Below are 25,019 nucleotides of genomic sequence, written 5' to 3'. Positions count from 1 at the left end.
GGGATTAATTTCCATGAGAACACGTTGAAAGTGTAAATATTTCTGAGCAGGGACGCTTGGCAGGTTTGTGGGGTTTGCTTTCCTCCAGGAACTGGCAGCTTTCCTGCTCTTTCCCTGATTGCGTGTGACCAGATGTGAACATGAGGTATCTGGACATCTGGAGCAGGACACGGTGTCTGCCCTTTGTCCCATCCCACTGTGGCTGTGTTTCCAAGGCTCTCCAGGTGCTTCTTGGTGCTTTGAAGTGGATATGACCTCTCTGCTGATATAAAGCCCCAATGTCCAACCTGGCCTTGGACACTTCCAGAGATCCAGGGGCAGCCACAGCTACTCTGGATGACTTGTGCCAGGACCTCCTCACCCTTATTATAAAAAGCTTCTATTTTAGATACAAGCTTCTAAACCTCATATCTAAACTAAATCTCCTCTCTTTTAGTTTGAAACCATGACCCCTTGTACTATCACAACAGGCCTTGCTTTAAAGTTTGTCCCCATCTTTCTTGCAGTCCCCATTTGATTTCCCAGACCTTCCTTAGGAATACAAGTTTGTCAGACTGGCAAATCCTATTGCAAATTAGCTCTGGCCTAATGGAGACAGATCAAATCCCAAAAGTCTCAGTGTGTCCAGATCACAGAGAACCTGCTGCTTCCAGGAGCATGTCAGGATGGGGCTGTCCTGTATGGTGTCCTGCTATAAATTCCTGCCTGGTCGTGCGTCACCTTCATGGCTCCTCTCCCCCTTTTCTTGTTAATGTGTAACCTGAAACTGGCTGAGGCACATTGCTGTGATCCCAGCACTATCTGTCCCCAGCCAGGTCCATCCCTGTCTGCTCCCACTGGGGTATCTTTACCTGCAGGTGGATGGTGGCACATGAAGAGAATCAGATGGGGAGGCATGAGTATCCTGGATCCTTCCTTTGGAAGGCTCCAGTGAGGTCTCCTCAGAGTTTTCTCTTCAGCCTGGAAAAGAGAAGGCTCCAGAGAGACTTTAGAGCCCCTTCCAGTGCCTAAAGGGGCTCTAAGAGAGCTCCAGAGGGACTTTGGACAAGGCATGGAGACACAAGACAAAGGGGATGGCTTCCCACTGCCAGGGGGCAGGGCTAGATGGGATATGGGGAAGGAATTGTTCCCTGTGAGAGTGGGGAGGCCCTGGCACAGGGTGCCCAGAGAGGCTGTGGCTGGCCCTGGATCCGTGCAAGTGTTCAGAAATGTGTAGATGTGGCACTTGGGGATGTGGTTTAAAGTTGAAAATGGTGGTTCTGGGTAATGGTCTTACAGGTCCTTCCCAACCTTAGAAATTTTATATTTCTGAGGTCTCTTCCAGTATGACCCATTTTGTGATTCTATGATCCCTCCAGGGCAGCTGAGAAAAATTCTGTCTTGGGCAGAGAGTGAATAGCTGCCTGAAGGGAGGTTGAAAAATGTGTCTAAGAGCAGTTTTGGGGACCAGGCATTTCACAGGGCTCAAGGCTATTGTGTGTCTGGGAGAAGAGGTGGGGAGCCCTTCTCCTCCTTATTTACAGCTGCAGAGGGAAAGGGATTGCTGGATTGCTTTCTGCATCCGTGGTGGATGTTCAGGAAGGACAGGGCACCCTCAGAGCACACGTGTGTAGGTCAGGAGTGCTGTGGGAAGAGCTGCTTGATCTCCAGAGTGGGAGGATGATGGAGATGCTGCCACCTGGCTGCTCCCTGCCCTTATCAGAGCACTGCTCTCCTTGGCGTTCAGCTGCACAGGGACTGTATCAGCCCACAGCTGCTGGGCTGGACAGGAATGGCTTCTTTCCAGTGTTCCCCACTGGGCCATGTCCCACTGCAGCCCTGGTTATCAGCACCAGCCATCCCCTCCACCCTTGCACTGAGTTTCTCCGGGTGCTGTCTCATGCAGATGCCTCCATTCACCCTGGTCAGCCTTAAAATCCCTTTTCCACCTCTCTTCCTAGAGCCAGGGAAGCAGGGAAGAAGCAGTGTCCTTGCTGAAGAAAAGCCCTTTCCAACCCCAAACACTCCCACTGTGAAGCCCAGGAGCTTGGCTCTTGTTCAGCCAAGGGGAATTAAAAACCTTGGGATCTGGATGCAGCCTCAAATCATGGAATCACAAAGTGGTTTCTGAAAAAGACCTTAAAGCTCATCCACTTCCACTCCCTGCCATGAGCTGGGACACCTTCCGCTAAACCAAACTGCTCCAACCTGGCTGGCCTTGGACACTCCCAGGGATCCAGGGGCAGTCACAGCTTCTCTGGAAAACTTGTTCCTTACTCTCATGTTGAAGAATAAAGGTAAAAATCATACACAGATTCCCTTTTCCCAGCACCTTTTCCGAACAAAAGGTGTCTGTATCAAGTCTTCCCCTGACACTGGGTGCCAGTAAAGGAAACAGAGAGGAAGCTCCTAAGAAAGCTCCTTTTGTAAGGAGACTGGACCTGGATGAAGAGGACGCTCCTTGGTACAGACAGAAGGAGAGGACATCAGGAGACAAATGTGTGGCCTTAGAAGTCACCAGCCATGGAGATCTTGGAGTTACCCATCCTCTGCCGAGGCTAGGAAGGAAGTGAAACTGGACACGGAGTTGAAAGCATGGCATAAGCCAATTTCAGCACTTTTTTCCCCATTCTGTGCATGGCCTGGCATGTTCTGTCCAGAGGGTGGGCGTGGGAGAAACGTGGGTTTAGAGCTGGATCTTCACACACAAAGGGGAAGCAAAATTTCCTGAATGAAGGAGAAGTGGTGGGAGCAATGTGCCTCCAGCTGATTTAATTCCTATTCCTCTCTGCTTCCCAGAGATAATGTTCTGGGCTGCAACATCCTGCTCCCATCCTGAGGGCAGAAGTGGTTTATTCCCACTGTAACTGAGCAAAGGCACAGAGACCAACCCCACTCCTGCCACTTTGTCTCTTCTGCTGCTTTTTTTTTGCCAGTGAAATAATGTTATTTGGAGGCTGAGACTTTGAGAAGTGGAGAGGTGAGAACCCCAAAATGTGAAAGAGAATAAGAAAAGGCCCCAGAGATATTTATTCTCCTGGAGAATTATGGTGGTAAGTCATTATGGCTGTAATTACCAATCAAAGCATTTTAACAATAAGTAATCCCCTAATTTAATATCCCAATAAAAAAAATGGAGAACTATTGAGTGGTTTGAGCTTTCTATGAGCTTGGATTACTGTTTTCAGCCTAAGCACCAGAAAACAGCAACAAACCCCTTGCAAATACAAATTCAGTGCTGGGTTCTCATCAAAAGGCAGGGAACAGCCTCATGCTGCCCTCCCAAAGATGAGTTTGTTCAACCCTAGTGGATTAGCAGTGCCTGAGAGCACTGAATTAGGGCACTTGGGCACACAATTTAGTGGTGAACGCGGAGGGTCAGGGTTTAATGGTTGGCATGATGACCTTAGAGGGCTTTTCCAACCTTAATGATTTTGTCATTCTAAATAAGCCTGGGCTCAGCTGAGTTGGGTTTGTACATCACCTGCATGAAAACAGCATTTCTCCACTATGAAGACCTGCAATTTTCCAGCAAAAATTGCTTTTCCTGCTTTGAGGGAATTGCTCATGTGCTGGGAAAGGTTCGTTTTCCCCAGGAACAGCTGGCAGGGAACAGTGGCAAACACAAGAGCCATGCCAGGGAGTGAGTGTTCATCTCTGAGTCACAGGGGAAATGAAACAAGAATTTGTGCCGGCTTTTAACTCCACAAAATACTTAATCCGTTTGCGTTGCCCATCCACAAATGCGGATCTTAAATCTGGAAAGTCCCAGCACTTGGAGGCATAAACATGAGTTTGGTTAAGCTTTAGACTGGCTCTTCAGAGACAAGAGCCTATTTGGCAATGTGTGCCTTACGAAAGCTCAGGAAAGGGCTCTAGAGCCAGGCTGGGAGAGCTGGGAAGTTCATCTTGGAGAGGAAAAGGTTCTGGGAAGACCTTAGAGCCCCTGCCAGTGCCTAAAGGGGCTCCGGGAGAGCTGGAGAGGGACAAAGGCGTGGAGGGACAGGACACAAGGAATGGCTTCCCGCTGCCAGAGGGCAGAGTTAAGTGGGATATTGGGAAGGAACTGTTCCCTGTGAGGGTGGGGAGGTCCTGGCACAGGGTGCACAGAGAAGCTGTGGCTGCCCCTGGATCCCTGGCAGTGCCCAAGGCCAGGTTGGACACTGGGGTTTGGAGCACCCTGGGATAGTGGAAAATGTCCCTGCCCATGGCAGGGGGTGGCACTGCACAATCATTGAGGTCCCTTCCCACCCAAACCATTTCATGATTCCATGCCATGATCTGGCCAGCATTTGCACAAGTAAAACTGTGCCACGAAGCCCCAGACTTCCCAGGTGTGCCCCTGGATGCATCGAAACCATGCAAAATAAAGATTTCCCATCCTTGCTGCTGCTGTTGCCTTGGCAGGCACATTTTGCTGCCCATGATTGCTTTTCTACATGCCCAGACTCTCAGGAATGCCATGCAGGGCTGCAGAGCATCTCTGACTCACCGACTGTGCCACGCTTGGCTGCTGGCAGTGGCGTGTCCCAGCTCAGGCTGGAACAGGACGGGGAGCCCTCGGAGGTGGGAACGCCCTGGGCAGCCCCGTGCTGCCCTCCCGGCTCAGGCTCCAGGGTAGCACCTGGGATTCACATCAGTGTGTGCAGGACATCACAGCTCCGTGGTTGCACAAGCTGAGATGAACTTTGTAGACACAGAGCACCTCCATGCCCCAGGTGAGATGGATTCACCAGAGGGAAGCACAGTCTGGAAGTGCAGGTTGCCCTTGTGAGGATGTGGGAACATTTTTTGTCTTCTGAGCATCCCTTTTCCCATCACATTTCCCAGGGATAGGCTATCCCTTGGACCAACCTGCTTTCGGATCTTGCTGAGACCTAAACAGAGGCCTTTGCCTTACCCATGTTTTCATCAGCCCTCTGTGGCATCCCCACTCCTCCCCAAGGGTCTACCCACTCCTCACCGGCATCCTGGGGACACCAGGTGTCATCAGGGTGTCCTTGGGAGGTACAGGGACATGGCCTAAGTGCTGTCCTCTAACAGCAGGAAGTAACTGGACAGCTGGGAGGAGAAGGGATGTGAAGGGTTAACCCAAAGCCTGGCTGTTGATCCCACACATGCAATGTCCCACTGCAGCTGCGCTTGGGAGATTCTCTCCTGCATGCTCCAGGGAGTTCTGGAGGGCCAGGACAGACTCAAGGGCTCTTTGAAGAGCCTCCATCACTCCTATAACCACCTGCATGATGGAATGGGAATGCTCAGAGAGTTTGGGAGAAGAACCAGGATGGGGAGCATGGTTGGGTTGAGACAGGCAGGGCTGATGGAGGAGCTGGAGAGGTTCCACTAGGGAGTAGGAAAATCTCCATCCTTGGAGGCAGTCAAGCCTGTCCTTGACAAAACCTGACCTTACTGAAGGTCAGAGCAGAAACTTGGAGCAGAAACTGCAGGTAAATCCTCCTGCCTCAGTTATTCTAAGGAGGCCAGGATGTGGTGCAGAGCTCATGCCCCAGTTCCTGTGGATGCTGGTCCCACAGTCTTGCCCTTTATCCTCTGTCTCACTGGGGTTTAGGGTTTCTCAGTGACAGCTGAATTTTGGAGCAGAGGGCACCACAAGTTCAGGCCCTAAAACCCTGTTGGTGTGAGATGATCACGTCCCACCTCCTCATGGCCTTCATGGAAGATCACCAAACAGTCTGGGCTGGAGAGAACTTTAAAGGTCACCTCATTCCATCCCCTGCCATGGGCAGGGACACCTTCAGCTATCCTGGATGCTCCAAGGGTGCTCCAAGCCCTAATGTCCAGCCTGGCCTTGGGCACTGCCAGGGATCCAGGGGCAGCCACAGCTTCTGTGGGCACCCTGTGTCAGGGCCTCCCCAGACTCACAGGGAAAAAATCCTTCCCAATATCCCATCTAACCCTGCCCTCTGGCATGGAAAGCCATTCCCTGTGTCTTGGTCAGCACCAGGACTGAGCCTTGCCCAGACCTGCCCACTTCTCCCCCTGCTCCCAGCTGCTGCCATCCCTCTGTAGCCACGGTGGAAAGGTAGGAAGCCCAGAGCCAGGGTGGTGAGGAGGATTCCACTGATCCAGGGATTCCCAAACCCACGCTGCTGGCCCTGAGGGACATGGGAAGAAGCAGAGCATTGTAGCATTGTCTCCCAAAATAGCTGTATTCCTCCTTACAAAGGAAAGGTCCATGGAGTGCCAGGTTTCCTCCTGCCACAGGAAGGTGAGTGACTCACTCCTGTGTAAACTGGAGGCAATCCCTCTCCCTGGTGATTATCTATCTGGAGAATAATCTCTATCCACTTCCCTTGGAAATACCTGCTCCTAAAATTATCTCTGCCTGGGGTTTTCTTATCAGATGTTCTATTTGTTCTAAAAATCACAGAGCCCTGAGGGTTCCATCTGTGGCTCCAAAATTTTGCCGTGGACACCCCATGACTGGCTCATTGAAAGGGACAGCTGGGACAGTCCCCATGCCTGGAATCATCAGGAAACACCTGCAGGCTCTTAGCTAAGGGAAGGGTCTTCCTCATGGGGTTTCCTAACCAGGAAGAGGTAGATCCCAATGACAATGAGACTCTCTTGTTTCTGCATGAGTCTGTGGCTTGGTTTTAATGACAGCTACCAGCCTGAGGTGAGTGCCATTAAATGTCACCAGCTGGAGGGTTCAGAGTCCAGACTTAATGGACTTCATGGAAGGTTGCAGGGTGAAGTTCATGTGGAAGCTGAAAGAAAGGGATCAGCAAAACTCCCCATGACTCCCCCAGTTTGTGACAGAGACCCACGGCTCAGGGCAGTGGAGCCACAGGAGACCAGGTCACGATGCTGCTCCATCACTGATGTGTTTGGGATCCTTGGATCAGAGTATGACAGAATAAGTTGGGTTGGAAAAGACCTCAGGAGGTCTCAGTCCAACCCCCTGGTCTTGGCAGGGGCAACTCTGGGGTCAGACCAGGTTATGCAGGGCTTTATTCAGTTGGGTCTTGGAAAGCTCTGAGGACAGAGGTTGCACAACCTGCTTGTGGTGGAAGAGTTTTCCCTTCTCCTCACCCTGGAATGTCAGTGGTGTCCACATCAGCAGTGCTGCCAGGATAACAAAGACTTCCTCAAAGAGGTCTCCTCACCCCAAGAAGAAAATGAAGGCAGCAGTTCCAGTTCCACCATCACCTCTCCTGGAAAAGCCCTGTTGGCATCAGGAGCAGCCCTGGGAGATCTGGGGAAGGAAGCCTTGGGTTGTCCTAAGCTGCTTTGTGCACATTTGGATGCTGCAGGTTTGGTCCATCCAGCTGGGAAAATGATGTTCATGTGAAGGTTTGTGTCTCTGCAGAGGACACACTGCAGGTCCTGCTGTCCTTCCCACCTCCTGTGCCACAGATTATCAACTCCTCTTTCCCTGGGAATAATGGAATTTCTGTTCCCCCTCCCTCTTTCCTTGTCCACACTTCCTCTGCTCCTTAGGCACAACTTACCCCTTCATTTAGAGATGTCTCACTTATACCCATTTCATTAAGCACTCAATTACTCTCCTCTTGAATTTAACTTGGAAACCCTTTCCTGTCATTCCAGAACTTGTTTTGAAAAAAAAAAAACAAAACAAAAAAAACAAGCACAGGACCAAATGTAAGAGCTGTCAAACACCCTCAATGCCTCCAAAGCTTGTTTTGCAAACTTGAACTTCCCAGGGCTGCTTGGCTGAGGGCTGGGAGAAGATTTACTCGGAATTAGCCATTCCGCCGGGGGAATTGGCTTCTGTTTAGCTCAGAAATGTTCACAGCTCCATGTCCAGCTCACAGAGGATGTTGGACCTGGTGCTGGTGACAGGCACACTCCTGGCCAGGGGATCTCCAGCACTGGGAGTACACACCCAGCATCCCGAGGCTTTTGCTCCACATTGGTTCCAGCAGGGATCCCGAGCCAAGGAGGCTCTGGATTAATCTCTGGAACGTGACCTTTACAAGCTGGGAGTGGTGGGAGAGATATTTTAACTGCAGTGGCAAAGGTCCAAAGAAGAAACACCAGCCAGCCCCTAGATAACAATATTGGCCTCCTGATAAGGACTCCAGCTGGGAATGAGCCTCAGGGCTGGGCTCCCTGTTCGGGGTGAGACAAATCCATGTGGACCCAATTTCCCACCTTCCCTCTTTGCTCCAACCAGGAAAAAACAGGGGCCACAGAACTCTGCACTCCTGAGGGTGGGCTTCAAGAGCCCAGGTTGGGTCTAAATGACGTGTTAAATGAAAAAGTACAGGGAAATACAATTTTAAAATAAATAATGATGATAGAGAGGTTTTAAAACACAGAAGCTGAATTGCATCCATCCTCTGCAGGGAGGTTTTCCTGCCCAGGGCAGTGCTGGATTCCCCATCCCTGGAGGGATGTGAAGCCGTGTGGATGTGGCACTTGGGAACATGGATCAGTGGTGGCAGTGCTTGGGGAATGGCTGTACCTGGTGGTCTTAAAGGTCTTTTCCAGCCTCAATGATTCCAATATTGTTATTGGAAGTTGAAGCAGATCTAATGTTGGTTTTCATAAAACAGGGTTTGTATCCATGGGGAAGCTGCTAAAGGATGACACGAGTGTAGGAGAAGGTCACCAACCTTCTGCCAAAGGGCAGGAAGCAGGATGGGTCACCCAGGAGGCTTGCTGGGACATTGGGAAGGTGTAATGGTGCTCTCCCCATCTTCACCCATCCTTCAAATCCCCACATGATCAGTTTGGGCTCTGAAGAGACACTTGGTATGATTCTTTCACCCATTCGAAGTGAATTTCAAATAAAATTTATTTGAAGTGAATTTAGATGGACACATCCAAGGGGGCTCCAGGCATGGGCTGGGCTCACTGGGGCTGAACAAACCTCCTGTTTTATGGGCTGAGCTGGATAAGGATCACCCCCTTTGTGTGACATCCACAGGGAGCAGTGGCTTTCTGGGGTCCAGGGCCATACCTGGGGCTGTCTCAGCCTCAGGGAATCTCCCTGAGGACACAGGGGTTGTTTTGGAGCAGAAGGGGAAGGAAGTGATTTCAAAAGTCCCGTAGTGAGAACAAGTATTTTTGTTTGAAACAAAGAGGGTGGTACCCTGTGCTGGTCTCCATGGTCTCACTGCTGGGAGCTGAGAGCAAAAATAATGGCCCACAAAACTACTGAAAAATGGCTTTTTCTCCAGCACCAATGGGAATTTGCTCCTGAGCCTCTCTGTGGCTTTTCTTTGCTGTGGGTTTCATAAGGATCGGGTAAAAAATGAGAGACATGGGATACTATGGGGTCCCTGCCACTCCATCCCTTGAACCAGTTTCCAGCTGGAGCTAAATCCATCGTGATGACAGGCTGCGTTTCCAGCCCCAGGCTGAGCTGCAGGTGGGTCATCCAAGAAGTAACCCCACAAAATTTGGGGGTGATTGGACCCTGCAATCCAGCTGCCCGTGCCCATTGAATCCCACCAAGCTGCTACCAGGGTCCAGGCATGGCTGGGACCATGCCTGCACAGCTCCTCAGCAGCTCTGCAAATAGAGAAATGAGGAGAAAGAAGCCTTTCTCAGGAAAGCCTCTCCCCAAGCACTATTTTAGGCCGGGACCATTACGCGGATGGGTTGCTGCTGCTGGTTTTAGGAGGGCTTGGTTTGAGGACATGTATTTATTTGTGTTATTGAATGCCAGGATCAGTGCAAAACCTCCTCCAGCAGCAAGTTCTGTCCTCCAGGACAACTCTTCCAGCAGCTTCTGTTGTTGCAACTTGCTCAAACTCTCTTGAATAAGGCCTTGAATGGGTTTGATTGTTTTTTGTTTTGGTGGGGTTTTTTTTTAATCTGTCTTATTTACTATTTTCTAGGCAGTCCCAGAGGAAGAGGAAATGTCATGAAATTTGGCAGAAAACTCAGCATCTCTACTCCTAAGAAAGCCATCAGTGGGTCAGCAGAAGCAGAGGTGACCCTGTCAGAGCTGACCTCAATGAGTTTTGTGACTTTTTTGTGACCTCCCCAGCCTCCCTCCCTGCATGGGATGCAGAGCAGAACCATATCTGGGAACCCACAGCACACATAGCCCAAGCCTATAGTTAATTTTAACACACCTGCCCTGGTGTGAGGTGTTTATTTATTCATGGTCTTTATAGAAGCAACACTTTTGGCCACAACAGGATGCTTGTGTTTTAGGCAGGCAGCTCCTGCTGCCTGGGAGGTTGTGGCAGCACCCCTTCCCCTCTTTGCAAGCACCATCCTGAGGGGGGAAAATGCACTCGGACTCTGAAAACCCCTCCAAAAATCCTGGGTAACGCAGGAGCTCGGAGGAAAAGTGCGTGGCACCTCCATCACCCTCCTGATGGTGAGAAGGGGAGACACATCACAAGCACTAAGTGGGGGAGAAATGAAAGCTGGGCTGAAAAAAAAAAAAATCCCCAACCGTTGGTAGAGGAGAGAAAATCCACACCCAGACGGCCACAGCCACAGAGCAAAGCCCTCCCTGAACTGAAGCAGCGTGCTCAAGGCTTGCTGCTTGCAGCTGCTTGCCCCAGACAGCATCAAGTTCCCTCTTCCCCACAGAGCACCAGCCCCAAACAAAGAAGGTCCCCTGTGCCCTGTCTGCACGCAATCCTCTTAAAGGGATTAGTGGGAGAAGGGTGGAAAAGGGAGGAAAGTGTCCCTCTCTGTGCTCAGCACTCACCCAGCATCTCCTCCTGGGTGCTGCAGCCTCAGAGGGGGCAGGAGGAGATCCGCCAGAGCATGTGCGGATGAGGGATGGACAGAGGGACTAGCTGCTGGTACAGACAAGAGGAAACGGCCTCAAGGAGGTTTGCATTGGATATTCAGAAAGGATTCTTGACTGAAAGAGTGGTCAGACATTGGAACAGGCTGACCAGGGAAGTGCTGGAGTCACAGTCCCTGAAACTGTTCAAGAAATGGGTGGATGTGACACCTGGGGACGTGGCTTAGCGACAAACACAGCAGTGCTGGGTTAACAGTTGGACTCCATGATCTTAGATCTTAGATCTTTTCCAGCCCTACTAATTCCATGACTCTCTGTTGTCCAGCCCCAGCTCGCACATACAACCCACCCACTCTATTTTGGAGCTTGTGTCTCTCTCCAGCCTCACCTGACCTCGTCTCCAGTGTGGGAAATAGAAAAGGTATGAAACTCTTAGCAAGCTAAGACTTGTTTGTGTACATATATATATGTAAATATAAGAGGAAAAGAATATCCCTGGGAACCAACACTTCAGACCACCCCAATGGCACCATGAACAGAGGTTTCCTTCTCCAGCTGCACTGGCTTTTGCTGCCCCTTGAAAGTTGTTGATGGTCCTGAACAAGAACATCCTGGAGGTAGAATTCAGGCATCCTGGAAAGCTGCAAAATCACACGTGCCCCATGGGATGTCTCTCCTGCAAGCCCAGTCTCACAGGGCAGGTTTCTGTGTCCATTAGCTGATTTTCCAGACAGGACACCTCGAGAAGTATCAAGGTGGGATCAGGGCATCACTTTGCCCTTGCACAGATTGAGATGAGGAGAGGCAGGCTCAGCCCAGCACTCCCAGACTCTCTTACTTGCTGCACCTAAGGCTTTAAAAACAAAACAAAAGGCAAAAAATTAAGAGATTTGATACATGCCAGCTTGTCTCCAGCACTTGTGCCGGTGTCTCCCTGCGTGTCTGAGCTGCACCCATGGGTGCAGAACAGGCTCTGCTGTGGCCAGCCTGACCTTCCCGGTCCACCCGTTCCTGTATCACATTCCTGCCCGCTAGTCAACATGGAAATGTTTTGAAAGTGTCTTAGAAACCTGCCGGACTGCCAAAACAGTTGAAAAATGAAGCCACAAAGGGAAGCACAGGGCTGCTTTCCAGGTCGGCTCGCTGGGTATTGCCTCTGTCTCCTGCACTGCAGCTGCACAAATCATACGCTTTTCAGCGGGATTTAAAACATCTGCCTCTTCTTTGGGCTTGTTCGAGCTGCTGTGGAGCTAGGAAATGGAGATTTGAGGTGAGGGAGGCTCTGGTTTTGGATCCCCCTGTATGAAGGACAGAAATGAGGAAGGTGGGTTAGGGCTGACACCCTCCTTCCATCTACCTCGTGCCCAAACAAGAAGAGAAAAGTGAGAAAAAGCAAAGGAAGGGAAAGGAAAGGTTTTTCCTTGCAGTGGACAGTGAAGCTGGGCAGCTCCTGCTTGCTGGAAGTTGCTGGGACTTCAACCAGGCTCAGGAAAGGTCTGATGGGAAGAGGGCTCTCCAGGGGACACTTCCCCATTCCAAAGCAGCCTTTAGAAAAACATCTCCTCTGGCCTGCTGAAGCATCCAGCACCAAGCCGCCAAGCAGACCTCGCAGCCGGTCTGGCCATAATTAATCACCCCTGGAGATGAGGAAGGCGCCTGCCTCTTGTTTTTGAGTTGTTTGGCTTTATCTTGACGAGGAAGAGCTGTGGGTGTTCGGACCTTGGAGGACCAGGCTGGGGGAGATGGCGCCAGGCAAGGGCTGCCGAGCAGCAGCGATCACCCCATAGGTCACAGCTCAGGCAAGGACAGCAACAACTCCCTGGACATCATCCACAGGTTCATCCATCACCTCTGGACAAGATCCCTCCTTGGGAGAGTGAAGGCTCTGGAGGATGAAACCAAGGTGCTGTGGTTGGGTGAATCCAAGCTTTGCTCAAGAAGTGTTTCCAAATCCAGGAGAGATGGGCTGAATGCAGCATCCAGGGCGCTGCTGGGCAGCTTCACGCAGCTGAGCCTCACTCACCAGCTCCTCCCAGGCATCTCCCTCCCTCTGGGCAAGCAGCAAGCCTGTCCTTCCTCCCTTATCAGCCCCAAATAGCTGTGATGTGATGTATTGTTTTCCCTCCTCAAACAAATTACATCAGAAGAAGGAAACAGGAATATTTTTTTTTGCTCTTTTCTGGCATGGAGGTCCATGAGCAAAATCTCTGCAGCACTGTGTCCATGCCAGGAGTTCATATCCTCTTTATGGCTCCTTAGCCAGCTGCCACTTTCTGCTGTTGAATAATAGATGCCACTGGTGTCCTTCCCTTCCTCCATCAGGGGCTTCATGGTCCCCCCCCCCAGCCATATCCAGGGGCTCAAGGAGCCCCACACGAAATCAGACCCAGCTGGGGAAGGAGGATCTGGCTTTCACCCAGGGACACAGATGGGGAATACTCGGGGGAGCACCGGGGCTTGCTCCGTGCTGACGGCAGTGGAAAACAACTGGGCCACCTGCACGGGATCCAGTGAGGCTGTGCCTGTTCCTCCAGCCCCCCCAAATATGAAGGATTTTTCACCCAGGTCCATGAGCCCCACCGGGAAGCTTGGGTTGAACCTGGCTACTGCTTCCCTTGGTCATCAGCCAGCTGTGGGAGAGGTGGCCCTCCACAGCTTCCTGGGAGGCTGTGTCGTGCTGGGGCTCTGTGGGAACAGCAGTTCAAAGAAGACGCAGCAAAGGAGCAAACCTCGGGCAAACCTTCTGCCATGTTCTCCTGGTTCCAGCAATGATGAAAAGTCCCAGCATCCCAGTCCTGGCATCACTCCGGTCCTAGCCCCGGACTGTCTCAGTCGGAGACCCATTCCCATCCATGGTCCCATTACCGGGGCAGAGAGGTGGGAGTGGTCCTGTCCTTGTCCGAACTCCGGCCCCATCCTCGGGGGAGGATCTGGGGAGCAATCATCTATCTCCACTGTCAGTCCCAATTCTGATGCCATCTATGCTCCCATTTCTGGGGAGGGTCGGGGGGGGGGGCGGTATCCTGCCCCAGCCCTTATCCCTGTTCCATTCCCGGGGAGAAATGGGACAGCTGTCGGTGCCCACTCCCGGTCCCAGCCCAAATCCCATCCATACTCCCATCTCCGGGGAAGGGAGCGATGGGGTCCTGCTCTAGCCCTAATCCCGATCCCATCCACAGTGCCATTCCGGGAGGGGGAAAGAGAGGGGGCGGTCGGACTCCAGTCCCGAACCCCCGCACTTTTCCATCCAGGCACAACTCCTGTCCCGTCCCCGGGGGACGGGGCGGTCCCAGCCCCGGGCGGAGCAGTTCTGGCCTCTGTCCTGCCCCGTCCAAGCTGCGTTCCCAGTGCCGGGAAGGCGGTGCAGCCCCGCGCCCGCCCCGTCCCGGCTCACACGCGGCGGCGGCACCGGGAGCGGCGGCACCGGGAGCGGCGGCACCGGGAGCGGCGGCACCGGGAGCGGCGGCACCGGGAGCGGCGGCACCGGGAGCGGCGGCACCGGGAGCGGCACTGGGACGGACCAAAGCCGGGCATGGCGCGGCCTCCGCCACCCTTCTGAGCGGGGCGATCGGCGCTGAATCCCGGCACGACCCCCTGCACGGAGCCCCCGGCTCGGCATCGCCCGGTGAGCGCGGCCGCGAAGGGCGGGGGACCACGGAGGGACCATGGGGGGATGTGGGGGTGCACGTCCTGCTCCCGACAGGGAAGGACGGGTGGCAGCCTCCAGGATCAAGTGGGAAACTCGTGGATGGAGTTGGAGTCGGGACACGGACGTGAGGGAGACGGGACACTCACGGGGGTGAAGGAGACACACACACACGTGTATGTATAGGGGACATACATACCTATAGGGGACACACACACATTAATGGGCACATGCACACACATGTATAGGGGACACACACGTATGTGTAGGGGACATACACACACGTATAGAGCACACACAGGTGTGTAGGGGGCACACACACACAGGTGTATAGGGGGCACACCCACACGCGCACACACACACACACACACACACACACACAGATGTATAGGGGACAGGCACGCCCTCATGTGCACATGCACACGGACACGCACTGCACATACTCACGGTGGTGGCACTTGTTGCTGTCTGGGTGACGTGGGTGACACAGGGTCCCGGGGCAGCCAAAGCAGGGAGTGGGACACTGCATGGACACAGCTGAACCCTGACTCTCCTGCTCTCCTCCTCCCAACCCCAATACTGCCCCTACTGCCAATAAAACCTCCCAAAAGTCCCAAAGTGCCCCAAGACAGGGCAGTGGCACCAGCAGCCGGCAGGGAGTCTCTGGCACGGGTGAGTGCTGGTACAAATGGTTCAAACTGTGCACTCATGGAAGCCTCCTGCTCCTTTGGCTCCTCTGTGCCTGAATTGTAGGATTTTTTTCTGCATTAATTCACAATAATCCTTGCTGTTTGGTTTCTGCCTTCCCTGGGGAATTCACTGGCTGTTTATCCGTGATTTCCCGTACACAGCTCTGGTTAAACCATGGAGCTGACTCCCTGCTTTGCTCCACATGTTTTTCCACCTCCCTGCATGCTAGGCTCCCTATGCAATTTCTTTGGGAGTGTTTTGATTTACACTGCAATGGGTGATTCTCTGATTTCAAACCCTTTGACTCCTTCTAGCAGCTCCTAACCTCCAAAAGACCCTTCTTCCCAGAGCTGGGCACTAGCTGACATCACTGCAGGAGCAACTTTGGGGTCAAAACGTCTTATTTTTCTTTCTGTTCCAGTTTTCTTATCGGTTTATTGCAAAAGCCATTTGGCAACCCACTGCCTTCCTGTACACGAGGTGAGGAGCAGCAAACCTAGCTCTGGAGGGCCTAGCGCGTGGTGGCTGCTGCCAAAATTGAGCCGTTTCTTTACCACCAAATTCCTCTTGTTTTCCCTCCAGCAAAAGGTGGCTGATAGATTAAGGGGCTCCAGTGTAAAGGAGACACCCCAAAATGCGCTGAGCCCTGAAGCGCGGCCGCGTCCCGGGACTCAGTGGGTTATAAAAGCCCCAGAAGGATTTCTGTGGCACTGAGTGACTTTATCCTGTCTCTGCCCAGTGCGATTTTTATCTCGGGTTGTTGGCACGAAGCCAAAGCCATGAATAGTTCTCTGGCAGTGGAGCGTGCTGCCGCCCACGCCAGGCTCCCTCCTCAGTGCTGAGCAGCCCCCACTAAAACCTGAATGGGAACATCCCATGAAGCCAAGACCCTATTGCCTCCACGGGATGCTGCCTGTGGAGCAAAAAATTATTCCCCAAAGTCTCCACCCCCTGTGGGGTTTTCTGGTGGTGCCATAGGTAATTGTGTTATCCTGGTTGTGCCTTTGGTTTTTACAGGGTGATTGTGACTCCCTAGGTGTGGACAGGAGGCTGTGAGGTCTCCATGGAAATGTCCTTTTCTTCCAGATTTGGAGCTTGTAGTATTACCAAATTGGCCAGAGACTGGTCCCACATTCTTCCCTCTGGCTATTGCTTCCTCCAGTGAGCATTAAATGGTCACAGAGTCACAAAGTCAAACTCTTGATAGAAACACCACCTTTCTACCTCCAGGAAGCCTAAGGGATGCAAGTGGTCTGTTTCCCCCATGGCATAAGTAGAACTGGAAGTTTGAGGGCTCAGATAGGATCCGCCCCAATCCCACAGCAGGGAAAAACAGGCAGGGAGCATCGCCTTTGCTGAAGCAGGAAAGGAAGTGTTGATGAAGGGATTAATTATTGGCCAGGGTTGATGTTTGCTTCCAGAAGGATCCATCCCCAGAGCCCTGCCATGTTGGGAATTGAGTCAGGTTCAACTGAATGAAGGTGGCCTTAATTACTATTGTCATCGATGGTTTTAATGCTTTGTAAATTTGCTTTAAAGCCACAGATTTGGCTTTAATTTGGTTAATTTTGGTTAGTCCTGATTGATTTCCCATGGTGTTGAGCAAGGCAGGAGGTTCTGGTACCTTCTGGGAAGCAAAGGCTGGAAGGGGGATTGATTCAGGGAGGAATTCAGAGAGTTTCTTAGGGGGAAACCAGAAATTCCCAGAAAAAGTGATTTCTTTCAAAGCAAAGCATTTTATTTGACCTCCAAACAAAGTCATAACAGTATTTTAAACTCAGTATATCTTTTCTCCAGACTTTCTCTCCCCTTTTTAGCTTAGATCAAGTTACTGAAAAACTGTCTAGGAAATCAAAACACCCCCAGAAAAATATTTTTCATGGACAAAAATTCCACTCTGCTGTTTCTCAGCCTGGCAACAGAAGGGGAAACTGAGGCACATGGCTGCTTCAGTGGAGCAGTTCCATTTCTGGAGTGGAGCTGCCCTCCAAAGGTGCTTTTTTGTAGGGACAGAAACACAGATTTTTTGCAAGGTTTTGGTATAAATGAGGTGTTCTGGCTATTTTAGGGGTGGAGGAAGGGTAGACCCCACCTATTAGGGATAAAGGAGGTATGTTACCTGGCAGGGAGATGGATAAAACCCCTTAAGATGCTTGGCTATACTGGAAATGAATTTTGGAGGTGTCTTGCCTTGGGATGGCTGGAGAGAAGCACTGAGGATGGTGGAGCTGGGGCAGCTGGGGAGGTCCTCAGCCCACACTGGTGGCTGGGGCCAGCCCAGAGGAGAAAGGCTCTGAAGGTCACCGTGGCAGAAAGGATCCAGAGGGAAAGGGAGGATGAAAACCGGGCAGGCTCAGATTTCGGCCAGGTCCCGTCTCATGGCTCTGGGCAGACAGGCTCGGGAGCGTCTGAACGCGTTGCCTGTTTGCTTTTGGTCACAAAGGGTTTGAACCACAGTCCCAGAGCAGTGAAAAACGATTCCAGGTCGTTTGCTTCCCAGAGTCTCGAATAGTTCCTGATCCTGAGCGAGGATTTTGATGAGTCTACGAAATGCCTCTGAATTAGGGCAGGGAAAACACCCACGTTCTCTGTGTGTCCTTTGGAAGGGAGTCAGGGAGAAGATGCGGTGAATGGATCATGGTTTCAGCCTCCAGCCTAAAACAATGGGAGCAGTGGCACAACCAAGGGCTGCCTCTGTGGGGTCCTGCTGGTAGATTAATCCACGTTAATTATTTGGGAAGGCAAATTAAACTTTGTCAGCCCCCTGTGAAAAAGGAATTCATGGCAGCCGTGGTTTGGTTGTGCCTTGTTGTCTTCAGTGACTTTGCTGCTGCCTGGCAAATTCGTGAGCACGAAACACAGCTGGGATGGCACTGGGAATGCTGAAAAATGGAGCAGAAATCAGGAGTCAAGGCCTTTACTTGGTAATTCAGTGCCTCTCCCGTGGTCTTCCTATGGAGTGCTGCCCATCCCTCAGCTACCCATGACCTTCTCCCATGACATCCCCCTCCTTTCCCACATTGGCTGATCTAAATATTGCTGGCAGATACAGTTACAGGAGCATTTTGGGATGCTGACTTCACATGCACGTGCCTGTGGGTACTTTATTTGAGGGCAGGGATGTGCCCTGGCTCCTCTCATCACCAGGCTCCTCTCCAGTGCTGCCTTCATCCACTGGCACTGAGGGTACGTATTTTCTGGGAAAAAGCCCCCGTGTGCCATGGGATAAACAGGTCCAAGGCCACACTGCAGAGAGAGATGCTCCAGCCACTGCAACCTGCACGTGGCTCAGCATGGATGTGCGTGGATAGCTGGAGAGCACCCAAAAAGCTGCTCCTGGTCACCTGCATTCAATGCCGGAGAAAAAACTTCCCACTGTGGCCTCGGGAAGGGCCCGAAGATGAAGTGATGAGGCAGATGCAGGTGGTTCTCACCAAAGCATCGTGGTTTGTTTGCTTTTGGGGATCACAGAAATATTTATCCCACTTGGCATCCTCGGGGGTTGCTGCTGCTTTTGCCCTCCCCTTGTCCCTGCTGGGGGCTCAGGGTGTCACAGTCAGAGCTGGCATTTGTGCTACCCGTGGGCACAGCAAAGGGCAGTGCCACTGCCAGCTCTTGTGCCTTCACATGCCCTGGCTGGCCCTGGCCTCTGCAGCTCGCTCCCTGCGGATGCAGCGGGACTGGAGCGAGGGGGTGGACTGCAGCCACGGGCCCCGCACACACAGCTGGGTTTGTCCCAGGGATTCTGGGCAGAACTAGGGTGAAAAGGGAGAAAGAAAGGCTTTTGCATTCCCAGAAGGGAAACGAGGGAGAGCACGACAGCAAGGACAAGGCTCCATTCAAACCAACCAGCAAACACTGTTTGCTCCTTGTCCTGAAGATGGAGATGAGGAACTTGGCACATCCCTGGGCAGCCGGACGAGATTCTCCACCTTGGCTTCTGGATGGATTTGGGTTGGGTTTTCTCACTGGGGTCTCAGGAGCCTGTGGGAAAATGAGCTGGAATTCAGGGTGATCTCCCCCTATCAGTTCTGAGTTATGTGCAGGGGAGAGAGGGAATGCAGATAGAGAAATCCCATGCCAGGCTGAAACCTCTGGAGCTCTGTTGCCCTTCCCTGTGCCTTCTAGGGCATCTTGTGTGGCTTCCCTCGGTCACGGTGGCCTGTCCAACCCATTTCATCAGCTGCCAGCTCTGTGGGCAACCTCTCTCTGGCTGGCCACAGATCTGCAAAGCTCAGAGGGAAGGAAGAAACTGCGGAGAACAGCAGCTGGAAAATGTTTTCCCATCTTCCAGAGCCCTGTTAACCCTCTCCATCCACAGACACACTGCTGAGGACTTGGGGGAAGCAGGATGGGAGCAGAGCTGAACTGAGTGCAGGAAAAGCAAAACCCTGTGGGCAGGACAGTGCTGGCTCCTGATTGTCATCACAGAGTGGTTCCCAAAGTTATATTGGGATTTTTGTATATACTGCAGATTAGCTGGGGTGTGAGAGTGTGTGTGTGTGTGGTTTCCACCCCTGTCCTTGGGAAGTGTGAGCTTAAGCTGGCGCTGCTCCTGCTCTGCTCCAAGGAGAGAGAAAGCAGCAGGATGGGGGAAACATCATCGGAGTGGTGTCAGTGCACTTCTGGATAGGTTGTTTGATCCAGTCCCTGGAGCAAGGACTGGAGTTACCCCTTGTTTTGGCCTGGAAGCATCACTTCATCCCTTCTTCCTCAGCAAATAGTTGTCAAGATGCTTTTTAGTCCTAAAGTGCTTCACTTTGGTGAGAGATCATCCAGGCTAGCAGCTTCAAAGAGGCTGTCGTTGCCTCCTTCCCTACAGGGTCTGAATTGGAGGTAGGGGCAGGATAGTTCTGGATCTGGTGTTTATTTTGCAAGAAAGGTCATGACCCCACTGTCCCTCAGCATGGTGGCAGCAGGTTAGAGCTGAGCCCTTTAGCTGAGAAGGTTAGGATTGCTCCTTTCCATGTAAAATCCTGGTGAGGTTTGGGTCAGGGTACATCCCACACACTCATTCCAAGGGCACCTTTCCTCAGACCTTTTCTCCTGCAGGAGATCCTCATCCCTGAGCTCCTGGGCTGGATTCATCTCTGTGTAACCCGCCCCCCCCCGCTCCCCATTTCCATAGTCTTCCTGTAAGGCAGGGGACAGCAGGGACATCAATCTGGCTTCTCTTGCGGGAAGGGAGGAAATGCATTTTAATTTGATTCCTGACCCGCAGGCTCTCTCGGAGATTGTGTGTCAGCAGAGCCCAGGGCACAAAAGGGCCCTTGTCCCTCCTCACAGACAGGCCAAGCTCTGCGTGTCTTCAGAGACCCTTTCAAGGCCATTTTTCTCTTCCCAGCTAATCAGTCCCGTGCAGAAACCAGCTCTGCACAAGCAGGGCTCAAGGCCAGGGAGCAGGACTGTGACCTGGCCACCATCAGCCCAACACTAAACCCATTAAAGAGCCCTCATCCTCATCAACGGCCAAGCCAGGCAGAGTCCCTGTGGTGAACATCCTCCTTTTGGCAAGCTTTGATTACAGGGCCTGCAGGTATTGTGAGGTTTTCCCTACCAGAAGGAGCTGAAGACCTCTGAAATGGGGGCCAGTCACGAGGGCTGCTTGCTAAAATTCCACTTTCTAATCCTTTCTGCCTGGGATTTAGCAGGACCCATTTTTACTGGTGCTCAGCTGAGTTGCTTCTCGTGGCTGGTTAAACACAGAATGGAGTGTCTTTCCTGTTCTGTGAAGCAGGAGACCAAATTTCTGTGTGAACCTGGTGGGAAGGGCTGCTTGGGGCATTGAACTGGGCTGCAAGAGGTCTGAGGTGGACTCCCACATTGACTTGGGGTTTGTTGGTGACTTTAAAGCATTTCAGTTCTTCCTCTGTGCTCCAGATGCAAAATGAGGTTAAATAAAACTCGCCTCATCCACATGACCATAATTCCTCCATGCCAGGGGGCTGTGATCAGTGATGTGCTGCCCTCTTGAGCTATTGCCTCCAAGTCCTTACAGCCTCTTTGCTTTCCCTCCAGGGTGATGGAGAGCCTCACAACTCCTCCGGCCTGGACCAGGATCCTCAACAGCTCCTTGGACCCAGGTGGCACAGATGACAACCCCTACAAGTGCGTGTTCGATGAGGACTTCAAATACGTCCTGCTGCCCGTCTCCTATGGCATCGTGTGTGTGGTGGGCCTCTTCCTCAACCTGCTGGCCCTCTACGCCTTCATCTTCAGGATCAAGACCTGGAACGCCTCCACCACCTACATGTTCAACCTGGCCATCTCCGACACGCTCTATGTGGTGTCCCTGCCCCTGCTGGTGTACTACTACGCCATGGGGGACAACTGGCCCTTCAGCGTGGGGCTGTGCAAGATCGTCCGCTTCCTGTTCTACACCAACCTCTACTGCAGCATCCTCTTCCTGCTGTGCATCAGCATCCATCGCTTCCTGGGCATCTGCTTCCCGCTGAAGTCGCTGCGGTGGGGCCACGTGCGCCACGCGCGCCGCGTGTCGGTGGCGGTGTGGGTGGTGACTGTGGTGTGCCAGTCCCCCGTGCTCTTCTTCGTCACCACCAGCGTCAAGGGAGACACCATCACCTGCCACGACACGTCCAGCAAGGAACTCTTTGGCCAGTTTGTCATCTACAGCTCGGTGATGCTGGTGCTGCTCTTCTGCATCCCTTTCCTTGTCATCATCGTCTGCTACTGCCTGATGGCCCGGCGGCTGCTCCAGCCCACCCGGGGCATCTCCCGCCTGTCCCGCTCCAAAAAGAAGTCGGTGAAGATGATCATCATCGTCCTGGTGGTCTTCATTGTTTGTTTCCTGCCCTTCCACGTCACTCGAACCTTGTACTACTCCTTCCGGAGCTGGGACCTGAGCTGCCAGACCCTCAATGCCATCAATTTGGCCTACAAGGTGACTCGTCCCCTGGCCAGCACCAACAGCTGCTTGGATCCCATTTTGTATTTCTTAGCAGGGCAACGATTTATGAAGTTCACAGGCAACAAAATGCCAGGGAAGCCTCAGAACGAGGTGGCTCTGGGCATCGTGCCCAACAGTCACCTGGGAACCAGCAGTGACACGGACACACTCTCCAAGGATCTGAAATCCTAGCTGTGCTCCAAAGAAGGGTTTATCCTGGGTGTGAAGGGAAACAGGATGCTCTGGAGCCCGAGGCTTTGGGTGTTTGGGGTGCCTAGGCTTGCACCCGCTCCAGCGTGGTCTGTGTCAAACATGCTCCTCTGCCTGTTTTGCTGTATTTTTTTCAGGAAGATGCAGCTGTGGTTGCACACGTGAACCCTGATATCTGGCTCTTCATCCCAGGCTGCCCCTCTGATCAACGCTGAGGTGACCAAATCTGGGGAAAAAAAATTGTGCCCTGAGTGCCTCAAATCATTTTCCAAAGCAAAAACGCCTTGTGCAAAAGGTCACCCTGTAGAATTCCATCTGCAGATTGCCTGGCACAGGGGGAGCCGGAATTTCTCTGTACCTTGGCAAGGCAGGAAAGGCTTTGGTTGGATGAGGAGGGTCAGCTGCAGTTCTGATGAACAGCTTGGTGCAAATGTCAAGGACAAGTATCACCCAGAAAGGGAAAGGGTCTCCCACAACTTTGTGTCCCTGAAGAAATGCTCTCTCTCAGCTTCAAGCTAGCAGAGCGGGGATGGGATTCCCAGCTCCTGTCCAAGGGCTGGCTTCCCATTAACCAGGGTGCTGATAGACAGTCCATCCCACTGGAGTTCACTGGGACCAGCCCACTGGAGTTTACTGGTACCATCGAGAAGGTCCCCTGTAGGTTTCTCAAGTGGGGCCAACATCTTCCAAAAAGCCCATTAGAGTGCTTTCCAACAGCAACAGTCACCCTTTAAAAGCTTTTAGGAACCTACAGCTTCCAGCTGCTGGCTTTAATAATCATCTCCAGCTCATTAAAATTTAAGGTGAGCTGTTCATGTCTTGTTTTAACCCTCATGTTTCCAGCCCAGCAGCAAAGACCAGTGTTCTTCCCTTGGCTGAGTGCTGCCATGTCCCCATTGCTGTCCCTCAGAGGTGACAGAATTTCCCAGCTCTAAACCCTGAGTTGAGGAGATGCAAGTGGTGCTGAGCTCAACGCCTTTCTGTCTGGATTTGTAAAAGATGTCCAAAAAGCACTTCACCAGTTGGTGCTCTCGGTGTTTTTCCCTGTAATTGCTGGGTTGGAGAGCCCAGAGCCCAGGTCAACGGTTTCCCTGCCAGGAGGAGTCCTAATTCCTCTCCCCAAAAATGAAAATTACTGGGGCTACAGCACGGGACGAGTCATGTTTTGTAAAAGTTCAATTTCAGGACTAGGCAAACGCATTTGATGTTGACTTAGGCCAAGACCTCGGACCACCCCTTAGTTCTCCCATCCTTCCTTCTTGTTTGATGGAGACAAAGCCACATCACTGTGCCACCAGTGGTGTTCAATCATGGGTGACTGGGACAATTTCAGGGCTAACTGGGAGGTTCCTGTGCTCCCACCCCCAATGGGGGGCTCCTGTCCCAACCAATAATGTCACAGTCACGGGAGGCAAAGGCAAATAGGAGATTTGTAGGGTGGTTCATCCCAGCCTTGAGTGTGTTTAGGATAGCATTGGGCTAAGACTGGACTTGCACCGTGGCAGCACCTTTATTCCTTTGTTTTTATGGAGAGAGCTTGGCTTTGTGGTGAGGGTCATAGCACAGTCACTGGGGTGAGACGAACAATTGGGAGAAATGAGTTCAGCCAGGCCACTGAACTGGTACAAACGTCACTCCAGGCCAGTCCTTGCCTGCTCTCCCACACTTGCCAAAAAACAGTGTGGACACGTTACGTGCTCTGAATAATTCAACAGAAAACATACCCGAAGTTTCCTCCCGAGGTCCTGCTTGGAAATCCCACCTCCCTCTGAGCTGGCTTCAAGCACTGCCAGTGCCATCAGGGGTGTCCCTCTGTGATCCTCATCCCCAAGGGGTCCCACTGGCCAGATGCAGAGAGGTTGGAGAGGTACCAGCTGGAAACCTAGCTCTAGACTTTTTTGTTTGTTTGTTTCTGTTTGTACAAGCACTAACTTATACTAGAGAAAGAGAAAAAAAAGAAAAGGTGAGTTTTATGACTGTACATTTTTATTTTTGTAACATGCAAACACCTCAGACTTCTGATAGTAAATGAGTTTATTTCTACTACAAGCACTTCTCTGCCATCTCCTCTGGTATGTGCAAAGATGGGTATTTGGGGTAGAAACTGGATCGTTGAATGCCATGGAAATATTTTAAGCTCCAGGTACAGCTGTCCACTTCTTTGTGAATCTTGATCTCCATCTAATTCAGTAAATTCAGTCTTCACTCTTGATTTCCATGGGACTGGTGCCACCAGTTCTGGCAAAACCCATGTGCAGACACAGCGCTGTGGTCATGGCAGGGCTTCACAGGGGACAAAACCCCTTGGGGGCTGACAAATTCAACAGCCAACTATTTTGGTTGTGTCTCCATGGTCATGGTAGCTTCTCCTAGGCTGCTCTTCTTGAAGACTAGAAGAAATTGTTAAATGAAGTAATTAATTAACAAATCTCAAAATAATTTGTCTCCCATCCCATAGACCTTTTGTTGTTGTTGTTGTTGTTGTTGTTTTTCTGGTTCTCTCAGTCACTCAGAAGCCACCAAACCAAGATATTGGAAACCTCTGGTTTTCAGAGGCTCCTCACCTTCCCCTGAAGACACTAGGAGAAGGTTTCCTGAGCCTAACCACAAGTCCCCATGAAAAAATACATTTGGTTTCAATTTAGTTTTCATTTGGTCTGCAATTTATCTTGGTCCCCAGCCTGGCTTTCCCTGGGCCTTTCTCTCTCAGTGAAACAAGGCTCAGGACACACTCAGCTCCATGGATGTGTTAATTCCAAACTGTGGCCAAGTCACCCTGCAGTCTGCTCAGGCATAATCTGGGAAGCTCAAAGAGGAGCTTCCAAGGGATATGGATAATGTCTGCAAATACAATTTTTTGGAAACCCACCGCTCTGTGCATT

General features: G+C 51.9%; 1 protein-coding gene across 1 annotated transcript; it reads left to right on the top strand.

Moving 5' to 3' along the window:
* The first annotated feature begins 14,211 nt into the window (after nt 1-14,211).
* Nucleotides 14,212-24,392, top strand: P2RY2 (purinergic receptor P2Y2). The gene is made up of 2 exons (XM_062515289.1): nt 14,212-14,309; nt 21,039-24,392. The coding sequence occupies exon 2, from the start codon at nt 21,043-21,045 to the stop codon at nt 22,117-22,119; it is 1,077 nt and encodes a 358-aa protein (XP_062371273.1). The 5' UTR covers nt 14,212-14,309; nt 21,039-21,042; the 3' UTR covers nt 22,120-24,392.
* The last annotated feature ends 627 nt before the right edge of the window (nt 24,393-25,019 follow it).

Source organism: Cinclus cinclus, chromosome 2 (assembly GCF_963662255.1).
Source record: "Cinclus cinclus chromosome 2, bCinCin1.1, whole genome shotgun sequence".
NCBI lineage: Eukaryota > Metazoa > Chordata > Aves > Passeriformes > Cinclidae > Cinclus > Cinclus cinclus.
The sequence above is the reverse complement of the archived record's forward strand: the minus strand, read 5'-3'. Positions and strand labels throughout refer to the sequence as shown.

What these genes read in the sequence shown, in the direction of transcription:
- P2RY2 (XM_062515289.1), top strand. Translation starts at nt 21,043, where the DNA reads ATGGAGAGCCTCACAACTCCTCCGGCCTGGACCAGGATCCTCAACAGC.